Here is a 14,142-nt window from a genome sequence, read left to right as displayed (position 1 = left end):
GCCAGTGTCAAGAAGAACGGAGCTCACTGTGAAATTCTTGGCAAGACATTAAGAGGGCTGCCTGTCCTCCCAGATACCAGGGAAATCTCTGCTGGGCCCACTCTTCTGATGGCTTCAGCTGACCTCATGCGACAGGTCTCTAAACTGCTGCCCTACACCTATGGCCTTGAACTTACTGGACCAGTCCATCAGAAAGGCAGCTCCCCAGCTCCACAATAAACCCATCCCTTCCTACCTACAGCTTTCCTTTAGATAAAGATCACGTGATCCAGGAAGCCTGTCCTTTTTCCTTTGTGTCTCTAGGGTCCAGTACAGGACCTGTCTGTCACACAGTGAGTCTTTAGTACAAGTTTGTGAAGGGAGAGAGGAGGAAGGGGTCCCTGAAGGAAGCCACACTGCCTTCCCCTTCTAAGCAGATCTTGGGACTTCCTTCTAATCTGAGACACCCTGCCCCCCCCGCCCCCGCAATCCTCTTGAATATCTAACCTCTTTCAGGGCCCAACTTCTCTCACTCATGTTTGCACATAGGAGGGTGCTGGTTACATGGATGGCAACTGAATGTGACACCAGATAGACGTGATCAGACAGAAGGAGAGCGACTACCTAACCATGGGCTACCCACCTATCCCATAGGAGGTAGGAACCAAGAAATGGGATAGAACTGGGGTACTTAAAGACAGGGTACGTGATGGGGAGGTCAGGGGGTTGTAGGACTGGGGATTGAACCCAAGGCATCACATGTGCTAGGCAAATGCTCTACCACTAGATTGAAACTTCAGTCTTACTTTTTATTTTGAGTTGGGGGGTCTCACTAAGGTAGTGAGTGGCCTTGAGCTCACTCAACGATCAAGGTTGCTCTTGAACTTTCAACCCTCCAGCCTTAGCTTCCCAGGTATCTGGGATTACAGGACTGTGCTAACTAGACCTACCCTTAGGGATGTTGTATGTCAACTCTCCCACATGTGTATAGAGCAGGTAGAACAGGCACTTACTTTTTTTCTGCAGCAGGAGGGAGCAGGGTCCCCAAGAACAGGTGTGTGGGGGCACTCCTCCTAAGGCATGGGGGGGGGGGAAGCTGGGCTATGCCTATGGGTCCTGTCCCGTGTGCACTCCAGCTGCAGATCTTGGGCGATGGGTAGATCTGAGTTGGTTGTGAAGGTGGTGTGCTTGTCTTGGCATGGGTTATTTCCTTGAATGCTCACACTTCAGATTAAATGAGGTCAGAGAGCTTAGGAGCTTTCCTGAGGCAGGGGAGGGGGGCTAAACTAGTAAGTAGCCAGCTGAGATTTGAACCCAGTGCCATGACCTGAGTCCCTTGGTTTTGCTGCCCCTTGAATCCTGGGACCCTCTTTCCTTCCCCTCCCCACCTCCTCCTCTTCCTGTGCCAATAGCACTGCCTTTCACGTCCATTGGCTGCCTAGCCTGGTGACTCTGCCAGTGCTCCCCCAGTGCCCCCTCCCCCAACTTCAGGAAAGCAGCCCCTGCTTGTGGTTCACAGCAGCTGGAAAACAGCTCTCCTCCCCACCCAAACCATCCATGTCTGCCTTCCTTCTGTTGGGTTCTTCCTTCTGGGCCAGTAAAGTGTGTGGCAAAGAAAGACCCTGAGGATGGAGGGTCATGTTACCAAAATGTACTTAGTATCTTCTGTGTGTCAAGGATAGTGTGACTTTAGATAAGACCCAGAACCTTTCTGAGCCTCAGTTTACCAATAGGTGTACAGGGATGGTGGTACTAACGCCCCCCAGGGCTGCCCTTGTGGATCTGCCTGGAACCATGGAGATGGTTCCCTCCCTTCTTTTCTCCAGCTCAAGATCTTGGTCCATGAAGCAGAAAGGACAGAGGGGTCCTGGGAGATGGCTCAATGGGTAAAGTGCTTGCCGTACAAGCATGAGAACCCGAGTTCTGTCCCCAACACAGTAAAAATTCACATAGAGTGACACACACTTGCAATCTCAGTGCTGAGAAGTGAAAACAGATGAATCCCTGGGCCTGGCTGGCCAGCTGGCCTGGCCTAAGGAGCCCAGGTCCCAGTGAGGGACTCTGTTTCAAAACACAAAATAGATGGCTCCTGAGGAACAACACTTGAGGTTTGCCTCTGGCCTCCGCAAGCATGCACACATATTTGTATGCACATACACATGAGACAGAGGAAGTGGGACCAGCCTACTTTGTAGTGTGTAAAACTGAGGCCCGGAAAGGATGGTGGCTGCATACGGAGATGCTTCAAATGGAGCCCTGATGCCCTCAGGATCCCGAGGACCTCAGCCAAATCCAGGGATTGGCAGGTTGAGTAGATGGCCCCTGCTTGCGTGTTTGGAAATGCTCACCTCAGGAGTACACACACAGGGAACATATATGCTCAGCTTTATTTTTTTCCATGCCAAGAAATACAGAGTCACTGGTGCGTGTGGTAGGGAGGGGGCAGTTCTTGCTGTTCACCAGGATGGCCAAAGAGGCCGAGTTGCTCCGCTCAGCCACTGTGCTCATACAGCTAGCTGCTGAACCAAAAAGACTTGGGACAGCAAGGCCCGGCCCTCTTAGCTTCAATGGGACCTGGAGGCTGAGAGAACTCTTGCTCACTCTCCTCCCATCCTAATGTCTCTCTCCTCCTGCCCTCTGCTCCCCTCTGCCCAGAGAATATCTCGGAGACCTCTAGGCTGTGTCCCTGGAACCATGGGAAGGCTCCCAGGTTGTTCTTGCCTGGGTGGAAGAATGTTCTAGCTAAGCCATTCCCTAATGTAAAGATTCTGCCTATTTCAGGCTGAAGTGTGAATCCCTTTGTGATAGTGTGCGTGTGTGAGGGTGTGATTGGCAGGCCTTGTGTATAGCTGTGACTAGGAGGGGGACACCTGGACTCTGGTGATGTAGAAACCATCATGACAATCCCTAGACAGTATCTGTCCTGGGAGGGCCTTTAGGAGGCCACCCGTTCAGGATCAGGAGTCTATGATAAGCTGTCCTTTAGAAAGCACATCTCCCCTGACCCAACCTCTCAAGTCACACACATATTCTGGGCTCACATGCTTACTTCCCACAGAAAATGAGGACGTCTCTAGTTTGGTTTCAAAGATCCCATGAAGGGTATACAGCCAGTCCTTGCTTTAGGAACATAAGTCCAAGTTTACTTTTTCAATGGGGGCCTGATTTAGGGGTACCAACCACTAAGAGACACTCCCAACCCCTCAGCCCTTCCAGCAACTGCTCTGACCTTGTCTGGAAACCACAGAGCCTCTCCCAGAGGCCAGTGCTCTGTGCTAACTTGCCCTGCCCAGCATCTCTGAGATGGTAGGGAGCCAAGCATGGAGCCCGGGGGGAGGAGGGATCAAGACCCTAATTTTACTAAAAGGAAGTGAATTTCCAGTTTCCAACCAGTGTAGATGTGGCACTGGACCTGTTTCCCCATTGAACTCAATAACCCTGGCTGCAGAGCAGAGGAAGCCCTTCTGCTAGGTCTCAGCTGAAGGTGTTGGTGATGGTGGAATAGTGATGGTGGGTAGATGGGACTCAGAGCAGGCAAGGTCAACAGGTGAACCCCCTGTGGGCACAGCCTCTGCCAGGCAAAAAAAGGGGAGAAATAGAGATGCAACGAGCATGAGGCAGAGGGTTCTGTTGAGCTTCTTTCCCGTGTTCTACTTGGTCCTAAGACAAGACGCTATGGCTACTAGGCCTTTGCCTCCTGTCCTGGTCCCCACTCCCCAGCCTGCCCATTCAGCTGAGCCTTTCCTACGAGACTCCTTGTACTCCAGACCAAGAAATAACAAACCTTCCTAAGAATTTTCTAGCCCTCTCCCTTACACGCGGCAGCAATTCCTCAGAGCCTATGAATAAACAGGAGAGTCCGGTAGGAGTCTCAAAGCTACCTCTAGGGAAAGCCTTTGTTGCTGTGGGTGGCCAGGGACACAGGACCAGGCACAGAGCATCCATTAGAGCTCAGATAACAGTCTGAAGCCAGGATCTACTCCATCTGGGTAGGATCCCCTGAATACCCTGTTTAGGGCTCCCAAGCCACTGGCGTGGGTTACCAAGATGGGATCTCAGACCTCCAAAGAGTCAGTGGCAAGAGAGAATAGACAAACCCTGTCCCTTTCCCCAATGGCTGACCTGGGACAAGTCAAGTTCTAAGGGTTCCAGGTTGATGCCCACAGGCTACAGCTCAGATGGAAACCAAGAGGCAGATCCTGTGGTTCTGGAAGATACGCTGGATCCAGAGTCCTTGGTAGAGAAGCCTCCAGCGTGACATTCAACAAGAGCACCAGGTCTGCCATGCTATCCCTATCCAGTCATCAATGGAGGATTTCCGTGTGGCTCTTGCCTCTCTGCCAGTGGGTATAGAGGGCCTGTGCTGAGTGAGAGATTCCCCTTGGGCTCTGGCTGGAGTCACCTGTGGATGCTCAGCACAAAGCATGCAAGCAGTCTGTGTACTCCCCCTCGAGAAAAATAGAAAAGACAGCAGCCAGGATGTGCTCATGTTCATAGACACCCAGTGTTTCTTTCTCAGCCGTGGGGCTAGTTTTCTTCCCATTCTGGCAGCTTATGCTGCGTGTAAGTCCCAGGAGTTGGGGGATGAGAAACAAGCCCGAGAACTGAGGTCAAAGGCAAGAGATGTGACTATGAGATTGAGTCCACGGCCAACTTCATTCCAGATTTTCCCTCCTGTCTGCCGTGGGCTGACAATGGAGTGATGTAGAGATTTCCCTCCAAGTTTGTGCTTTTGGAGCCTGGGGACAGGTAGGCACTCAGCAGCCACCATCCTGTCCTTTGTAATGTGTGGGGACATGTGGGTGCGGAGCTCTCCAGCTGGCCGGCATCTGCCTCCGCTAGAACACTCCGCAGTTACTTCGGAACTGTAAAGAAAAGAAAGGTTATGGTAAGCCGGGCAGTGGTGGCACACGCCTTTAATCCCAGCTCTTGGGAGGCAGAGACAGGTGGATTTCTGAGTTCGAGGCCAGCCTGGTTTACAGAGTGAGCTCCATGACAGCCGGGGCTATACAGAGAAACCCTGTCTCGAAAAACCAAAAACCAAAAAAAAAAAAAAAAAAAAAAAAAAAAAAAAAAAAAAAAAAAAAAAAAAGAAAAAAGAAAGAAAGAAAGAAAAGAAAAAAGAAAAAAAAGAAAGAAAAAAGAAAAAGAAAAGAAAGGTTATGGTAAAACCACGCTGAGAACACTGGGTCATTGGGTCCCTGATTTAAAGAGCCCTGAGCCTGTGCTGAATTGTCTCTGGGTGAGAAATGGTAACTAGGATGAGGTACAGGGTCAGGGATTGCTTTGTTTTGGGGCTCTTCATACAGGAACTCCCGCCAATGAGAAGACTGTGGCCTTGTTGATTGGGTAGAGGCTAATCATGTGACACCAAGTGGCCCAATTAAAATCAATTCAGGGACTTTTGTTAGAGGTATTTGTTTTAAAAGACAGCCTCTCACTAAGTATCCTTGTCTAGCCTGGAGCTTGCCATGTAGATCAGGTGACCAGCTTCTGCCTTCCAAATACTGAAATTAAAGATATGAGCCACCGTAGCCAACCTAGTGGTGATTGATTTTCTTTAGGCAGAGTCTCACATGGCCTATGACTGTCCCTAAACCCACCGGCCTTAATCTTCTGATCCTTCAGCATCTGCGTCCCAAGTGCTAGGTAGGATTACAGACCCGTGCCACAATGCCCGTACATCACTCCTTAAACTTGTACTGCTTGCTGGGTGGTGGTAACACACACCTTTAATCCCAGTGCTTGGGAGGCAGAGACAGGTGGATTTCTGAGTTTGAGGCCAGCCTGGTCAACAGAATGAGTTCCAGGACAGCCAGGGCTACAGAGAGAAACCCTGTCTCAAAAAACAAAAAAAAAAAAAAAAAAAAAAAAAAAAAAAAAAAAAAAAAAAAGAAAAGAAAAAAAAGAAAAAGAAAAAGAAAAAAGAGTACTGCTTAACTGCTATGCATGCTTGCCTCTCCTAAGACACCAATATCCTTGATGGTTGTCACCCTGCCATCCTAAGGAGAGATGCTGCCTAGGAAGGAAGCCAAACACACCGAGGGCATGCGACAGAGTCCTGCCACTCCCTTCCAAGTACCTAGGTACAGCTTCGCACCAAACCAGAGCATTCCATCCTGACATTTCTCTTATGAAAACTACAAATTTCCTTTGCCAAATTGAATTCAGAAGTTGTCTGGGCAACAGTGAGAAGCAAGAGAATAAGTAATCGGGGACATGGCAAGTGATAGAGAGCCCAGTGCCTCGGGCTGCTGCCTCCTGCCGCTCACAAGCCACTCACACCCACCAATCAGACTCCACGCTGGTGGAGAAAGCCAAGGTCCAGAGCCCAGGGAAGCTAACCAAAAACCTGCGCACATGCTTCTCCTGAGTAGACAAGACTGCCCGTGACCCCAGGCGCTGAGCACTTCCTGCTCTAGGCCAGCACTTCCCACACTGGTACATGAATTAGAAATCTTATTAGAATTCAGATTCTGGGCTGGTAATTTACACTGTAGGAAGTTGCTTCTCTAGCATGAATGAGGCCTGGAGCCTCAACTTCCTCATCACCAAAGAAAGGGGGAGTCTAAAATACAGATTTCCATTCAGTGGGTTCAGTGGGGGTCTGAGAGTCTGAAATAGGCCCAGGTGATGCCCTGCAGAAGGACCATCGAGCACATTTTGGATAGCAAGATGTTTAAAGACGAGGCTTGGATTGATCTCTAAAATAAGCAGAAATGTCCCAGAGCATCTCATGCTCAGCACAGATCTGAGATGAATAACTTCCACACTCTCAAAGATATGGATGAAGCCCGGCAGTGGTGGCACACGCCTTTAATCCCAGCACTTGGGAGGCAGAAGCAGGTGGATTTCTGAGTTCGAAGCTGGCCTGGTCTACAGAGTGAGTTCCAGGACAGCCAGAGCTATACAGAGAAACCCTGTCTCGAAAAACAAAAAAAAAAAAAAAACAAATTAATTAATTAATTAGTTAATGAATTTTTAAAAAGATATGGCTGACGGTGTTCTCTGAAAGAGATTTTCGGCTGACACAAGCTCCCCGTCACTTGTACTGAAGCCACCTTCAGGTACTCGGAGTGCTGCTTCCTGCTTTCCTCCAAACTTGCTGCTTGCTTCTGGTCTATCCTGACTATGTGACAAGGAGCCTCTTCATCAGCATCCGGATCCATCCCATCCATTATCCAGAGTGATGCCACAAAAGCGCTCCACGATGGCGGCTTCTTCTCTGTACTTTATACTTGAAAATGCAAGGTTTGGCCAAATGGGACACTGGCCCAGTTCCCAGGCCATCAAAATTGAGACTGGAATTTGTGGCCTCTAATTCCTAGGCCAGTACCCATTCTACACTCCTATCGATCCACAAGTTTGGTCATCGGATGAGTCAGAGAACCCATCCTCTTCTAAATGGTCCTGACTGAAGTGAAAGGCTACAGCTACACCCTCATCATTGCCCCATCTCCGGGACTCCCTCTGTTCCATGCCTCCATGCCTCACCTGTGAAGTTGACAGTGACAGCCACAATGATGATAACAATGCCCAGGATGATGAAGGTGATGCTGAGCAGCCGTGCCAGGCGGCCTAGCCTCCGTGCCCCATCCAGGTCCCCCTGCTGCACACTACTTCGAGACTGCAGAGAGAAGGCAGAGAAACTTCAGAAAGCGTGTCCATCAGTCACATGGGCATGGAAGTCATGCATTGTCCTGATGAACTTCAACCTACACCTTCCCTGCCACCCACAGTCTAGAAGGCTCCTCCAGGACACATGGCTATGCTTCTTGCAGACCCCTCTCCAGGGGGACTGCTGGGCAAAGGGCGAAGCAGTGCCAGGTGCTTCTTCTCAGGGTAGTGACAGGGTGACAGGGGCAAGTGATATAGTGGAAATCCAAGACCTGAGAGGGTGGGCAGGTCCAGTCTGATTTGCAGAAACACACAGGCCAGAAACCCTTAAGACCCCTCCCAATTGCAATATGGAAGCCACATGGGGACTGAAAGAAAGCCCGTGGTTCTCTCTGTTCTGATTCCCTTCTTCTGTGACCTCCTCCTTGCCACACAACCAAACAAAGGCAGTGGCCTCTCTCTAGTTCCTTCCATGACTGTGACCTTGTTTAACACAGCCCACCTTTGATCCCATGAGGAAAGCCAGGCTGGGATGGATCGGCTCCCATGTGCAGCCCACTTTTCCATGAGCTTCATTCCTCTGAGACAGTAATCTAGTGAAAGCAGGTGGATGCGGGTAGATGCAGGTGGATGGGGATGGGTGCGGGTGGATGAGATGGGTGCGGGTTATGCGAGTGGAGAACAGTGGAAACCATGAGGTCAGGGCGGTGCCTCGGTAAGCCCTGACTCCCACCTTAGTGGGAGGTGTATCCAAACATTTGCAAGTGTGACCCCGGGTCCCTTCTAGTACGGCCCAAAGCTATATGACAGCCAGGGCTGGCTCCATGTCTTCAGAGCCCCTACCTTAGAGTCCCTCTATCCATCCTGGGCTCCATGCACTTGGCCAGAACTCTAGGCCACCTAGGCATAGAGGGGTGTGCCTGCTTCCAGGCCGCAGACGAACTGGAAGCTTCTTCTCAGTACTTGAAGATCAAGGTTCAGCCAGTCAGGACACTGGCCCTGGTCCCAGGCCGTCAGAGCTGAGACTGGACTCATAGCCTCTGACTCTCAAACCCTTTCTACTTTTCTTTCTATTGATCCAGCAAGTCCAAGCATGAGATTAATTTGTTTTGGAGATTTGTAGTGCTAAGAATAAAACCCAGGGCTTTTACTACTGAGCTTTACCTTCAGCCCTTAGAAGAAATATATACACATGTGTATAATATATACACATATATGTAATATAGCTTTGTACAGGGTCTTGCTAAATTACCTGGTCCAATCAAAATTCATTCTATAACCCAGGCAGTGGTTGAACTCTTGGTCCTTCTACTTCAGCCTGCCAAGTAGTTGGAGTTCCAGGTCTGTGCTACCAGGCCTGGCCATATATTTTATCTCCTAACTCATAGAGCCTCAAGCATATGTAACAGGGACATATAATCAAGTGTTTTGATGGTGATGGTGGTGGTGATGGTGATGATGGTGGTGGTGGTAGTGATGGTGATGACAGTGACTAACTGAGCCCTTACTTTTACCAGACAGCTTTCTTAGGACGGTACCTATCATCCTAAAATCATCCTAGCAGGCTGGCAGGCGCTGCCAGGGACATGACTTCTCCTCCTCTTCCTACTTCTGATGTGGAACTCCCCACCTCTGCACTATTGCCCTGATGTGGGAACCCCCACCCCTCCACTCTTGCTTTGTCCTCTTTTTGCCTCTCAGATTCTAACCCATCCTTTAACCGCATTCCATCCCAAGTGATGGCCAGGACAAAGTGGCGTCCACTTGCTCCTTGCTTTCTTCAACTCCTCGAACCCACTTACTGGCAAAAGCTGCTGTCTACCACCGAAGTCGCAACTGGTTTCTTGTGTCTTTGCTCACTTTAAACACCACACTGGGGGTTGAACCCAGAGCCTTGTGCATGCTAAGCAAAAAGGCCTTACCACTGAGCCACATCCTTAGAGTCATCACACACATGTGCTGCTCTGCTGTCTAACATCCTGTGTCTGCTCTAGTTCCCCCTTTTTACCTGAGCTGTGTCAAAGCCTCCTAAAGATCCCTCTGGATATGATCAGTGTTCTCTTCCATCTCATTCCCTACTCTACCACTTCAGTCTACTGATACTTAGACCCAGGCACCATGTCAGGGCCCCAGAAAGCTGCAGTGAAAAACAGTCTTAGTTTATTTATATGTTTGGAGTCTTACAACCCAACAGCCTGCTTTTCCATCACACACACACACACACACACACACGTACACACACACACACACATGCACACATATGCACACACGCGAATGCTCGCATACACATACACACACATATACACATACACATGAACTTGCAAGCACAGAAAGTGTTCAAGAGGAGACACACACGACTTATGAGAGCTTACAAAAGAGGAGAAGCAAGAACTTCTGGGACAAGGGGCTGCAGTGTTGATGTGAAGGATGGGTAAGGACTGCATAGATTCCTTCTGTAAGGGAAGAAGAGTGTTGTGTGCAAGTGACTGCAGGGTAGAGATATCTGCACATGCTTAATAGTCCCTGCCTGGGGGAAGTAGGAGGTGCCAAATAAAAGCCAGTGGTTCTAGAGTTAACAGAGTGGGGATAAGAGGCTATGGGACAGGAAGAGTGTCTTTCTTAGTTACTGGTGTCTTCCAGTAACTTCCAGAAGTCATATATGTATACATGTGTGTGTACATATATATACACACACATATATACACACACATATACATACATACATATATATACAAATATATATGTGTGTATATATATATATATGGATAAATATACACACATATATATATCCAATCCATTATATATGGATCTTGGTTCAAGAAGCAGCTGAAGCTGGTAAAGGAAAGGCAGGAGGGTGGAATGGTTGGAAACGCACTTCTGAAAGGTTCCTCTGACTGTTAGTGAGGACCAGAAAGGAGGTGGAAAGAGAGCGTGTGGCTTAGCAGTGTATGCTCATCACCCTAGCACTCAGGAGGCTGAGGCAGGAGGATTACCAGTGAAGGCATTGCCTAAGCACCATAGTGAGGGCTTGTCACTATGACAATGACATTTTTTTTAAAGCTGGAGAGACGACTCACCTCATAAAGTGCTTGCTTTGCCAGGCCCACAGCACCCATGCCCAGGGTCAGGCATGTTGGCATGTCTGAGCACAAGGTTCAGAATTTTTAATCTGTATGTATCTGCATGAGAGTGTGTCACATGTGTGTGGGTGCCCATGGATGCCAGAAGGGGGCACCAGACCCAATGCAGCTGGTGTTACAGGGTGGTTGTGAGCTGCCTGGAATGGGTGCTGGGAACTGAATTTAAGTCCTCTGGAAAAGTAGCAGGTGCTTTTGACCATGGAGTCATCTCTCTAGCCTCTGCATGAGTTTTAACAAGAAAGCCAGAGCTTTAAACTTAAACATGTGCATGCATGTGTGTGTGTGTGTGTGTGTGTGTGTGTGTGTGTGTGTGCAATATGTATGTATACATCAAAACTTGACAATTAAAGACATGACAATTAAAGAATAAAAACATGACAATTAAAGAATAAAAAGATCTGGGTGGTGTTGGCACACACCTTTAATCCCAGTGCTGGGGAAGCAGAGACAGATGGTTCTCTGTGAGTTCAGGGCCAGCCTGGTCTACAGAGTGAGTTCCAGAACAGTCAAGGCTACACAGAGAAATCCCCTCTCAAAAAATCAAAATGAAACAAAAACAAAGAAGTGTTCATTTAGCTTTGTAATTAAAGTTTTATAAAACAGTTTAAAAATTAAATTGCTAACTCTAAGAAAAGAGAATTGTAAAGTGGACAGTAACTAGGGAAAACACAATAAACGGACCTGTGTCCCATACCCATGCAGACAACACACACACAGAGACACACAGACACATACACACACAGAGACACACAGACACACACACACAGAGACACACAGACACACAGACACACACACACATACACACAGAGACACACACATACAGACACACACATACAGACATACACATACAGACATACACAGAGAGACACACAGACACACACACAGAGACACACACACACACACACACACAGACACAGACACACACACACAGAGACACACAGACACACACACACAGAGACACACAGACACACACACACACCCAGAGACACACAGACACACACACACACACCCAGAGACACACAGACACACACATACAGACACACAGACACACACAGAGAGACACACAGACACACACACACACATACACACACACACACACACACACACGTTCAGAGGCTAGGAAGATGGCTCAGTGATATCAGTGATAAGAGCACTGGCTGCTCCTCCAGAGGACCCAGGTTTGATTCCCAGCACCCTCATGGCAGCTCAGAACCTTCTCTAACAGTTCCAGGGGATTTGACCTTCTGGCTTCTGAGGGTGATGCATACATGTCAAGAATAGATAGACATACAGGCAAAACCCTGTACACATAAAATAATAATTTCTAAATTATTAATTGCATGCCTGTCATCCCAGCTTTGGGAGAGGAGGTGAGGAGGCAGGTTCCCAGCTCAGGGCTAGCCTGTACAAACATAACACTGAGCTTTTGGTTCCATGAGGGACTCTGTTGCAAGTCAATCAGAGAACACTAAGGGAAGACACCACGAGTCCTCCTCTGGCTTCCATGTGCACATATGCATGCACACATGCACCACACACACAAGCTGAATGAGTCAACGGGCACTGAACTCACTGTGTAGACCAGGCTAGATGGGTTGGGGCAGATCCAAAGACTTGAAATGAGTAAGGATCTGGGGAAGAGCCCAAGCTGGAGAAGTGGTAAAGTCAGAGGACATATGGAGAGTAGGAAAGAGACTGTCTGAGATGCTGTGCGATGTCTGAGGTGCTGTGTGGGTCTCTGTCTTGGTTGATGGAGATGCGAAGTTGAGATGCTGGGGCAGTGTGAGTTTGTCTAAGTTTGAGACCCACTCATGAATCCATGCTACCTCCAGCCACCTAGACAGCTAGCCCAGGTCACTGCATCTTTGACATCAGTGACTGGGCAGTAGAAGAAAGAGGAGCTGAAAGGCCTTGGAGACTTCCAAGAAGTTCAAAATTAGCAGTTTTACAGCTGCGGAGCATGGTAGGACACACCTGTAGTCCCAGCAACCCCGGATTCAAAGGAAGGAGAATCAAACATTTAAGGCCAGCCTGGACAACCTGGAGAGACTGACTCTGTCTCAAAAAAAAAATTTTTTTTTTTTTTTAAGATTTGAGGAAGCGTGTTCAGTGGCCATCACTAGCCTAGCATGCGCAGAACGGTAGGTTCAGTCCCCAACACTGCATAAGGGAAGCTAGAAGGGAGATTCTGACGTTGTCTTGAGTAATTTCTGAAGGACTCTAAGCCATAAGCCTTATGTGCAGGGCACAGGAGCAGGAACAGGGTTTGCAGCAAAGTCCAACTTCATAGAGGAACAGCTGCACACGCAGTAATGATTCAGGACCATGGAGAGACACTAGTGTGGCTGCCTCAATGAGAGAGGTGGGGAAGAAAGATTACCCCTCCACATTTGTCTGTCCCTTATGCACAGAGGAGCGAGTCCCCAAAGCTCAGCTACACATGTGCCTTTGTGCCTGACAGATACCAGCATATGCCCCATGTTAGAACTCAGCACATTTACCTTCTATGTAGATAAATGCACAAATCTAAGCATGAAAAAACTGTGCTGCCCCTACAAAACACTGACTATGGAACATGCGTAAGGAGGGAAAGAGATGCAGTTCTGTCAGTAGAGTGCTTTACCTAGCATGTTCAGAGTTCTGAGTTCTATCCTCGGCACCATATAAGGCAGGCATGCCTCAAATACGTGCCTGCCTCTAATCCCAGCACCTGTGAGGAGGAGGCAGGAGAATCAAGAGTTCAAGGTCTAGCTGGGCATGTTGGTGCACACCTTCAAGTCTAAGCACTGGGGAGTCAGGGAGGCAGATAGCTGTGAGTTCAAGACAGTTTGGTCAGGTAGCAAGTTCCAGACCAAGCAAGACTACATAGCAAGCCCATCTCACAATCACAGAGATACACACACACACACACACACACACACACACACACACACACACACGCACGCACAAGGTCATCCTCAGGTTACATAGAGTTTACAAATCCAGGCTGGGATGCATGAGATCCTGTCTTGGGGCAGAGGAAGCCAAAGAAAGGTTGAAAGTCACTGTGGGGCACTGTGAAGTATTTGTTATAGGAATAACCCACAAAGAAAAGGCTGCCCTGTGCCCATCACCACAACTGCAGATGGGGATGCCACCCCTAGAGACAGTAATTAGATGTGGGACCTGGTTATTTCCAAACTGGTATCAATCAGAATTATCCATTCACATGGGTTTAGTCCTTTCTTCTGTCCTAAATTCATTTACTATCAGTAAAAATAGTGGCCACTCCCATCTACTAAATGTCTCTTACATACAAGATTTTATGTAGGTGCAGTCGCTCACTTAATCCTCCCAAGAGCCCCGTGACATGACTGCTTCTACTTTGGCCATTTTAGATAATATTTACTGATTCTTTGAGACAAGG

General features: G+C 48.5%; 1 protein-coding gene across 1 annotated transcript in view; it reads right to left on the bottom strand.

Moving 5' to 3' along the window:
* Positions 1-2,343: 2,343 nt before the first annotated feature.
* The window catches only part of Trarg1 (trafficking regulator of GLUT4 (SLC2A4) 1), a 19,288-nt gene continuing 7,489 nt past the window's right edge, over positions 2,344-14,142 (bottom strand). The window contains exons 2-3 of the mRNA XM_031353995.1: positions 7,474-7,606; positions 2,344-4,844 (exon numbers count right to left, since the gene is read on the bottom strand). Coding sequence (XP_031209855.1) covers positions 4,834-4,844; positions 7,474-7,606 — 144 coding nt within the window. The 3' untranslated portion in view covers positions 2,344-4,833. The remainder of the gene's footprint in view (positions 4,845-7,473; positions 7,607-14,142) is intronic.

This window comes from Mastomys coucha, unplaced genomic scaffold, assembly GCF_008632895.1.
Source record: "Mastomys coucha isolate ucsf_1 unplaced genomic scaffold, UCSF_Mcou_1 pScaffold5, whole genome shotgun sequence".
NCBI lineage: Eukaryota > Metazoa > Chordata > Mammalia > Rodentia > Muridae > Mastomys > Mastomys coucha.
This window is presented reverse-complemented; position numbering and strand designations above follow the sequence as displayed.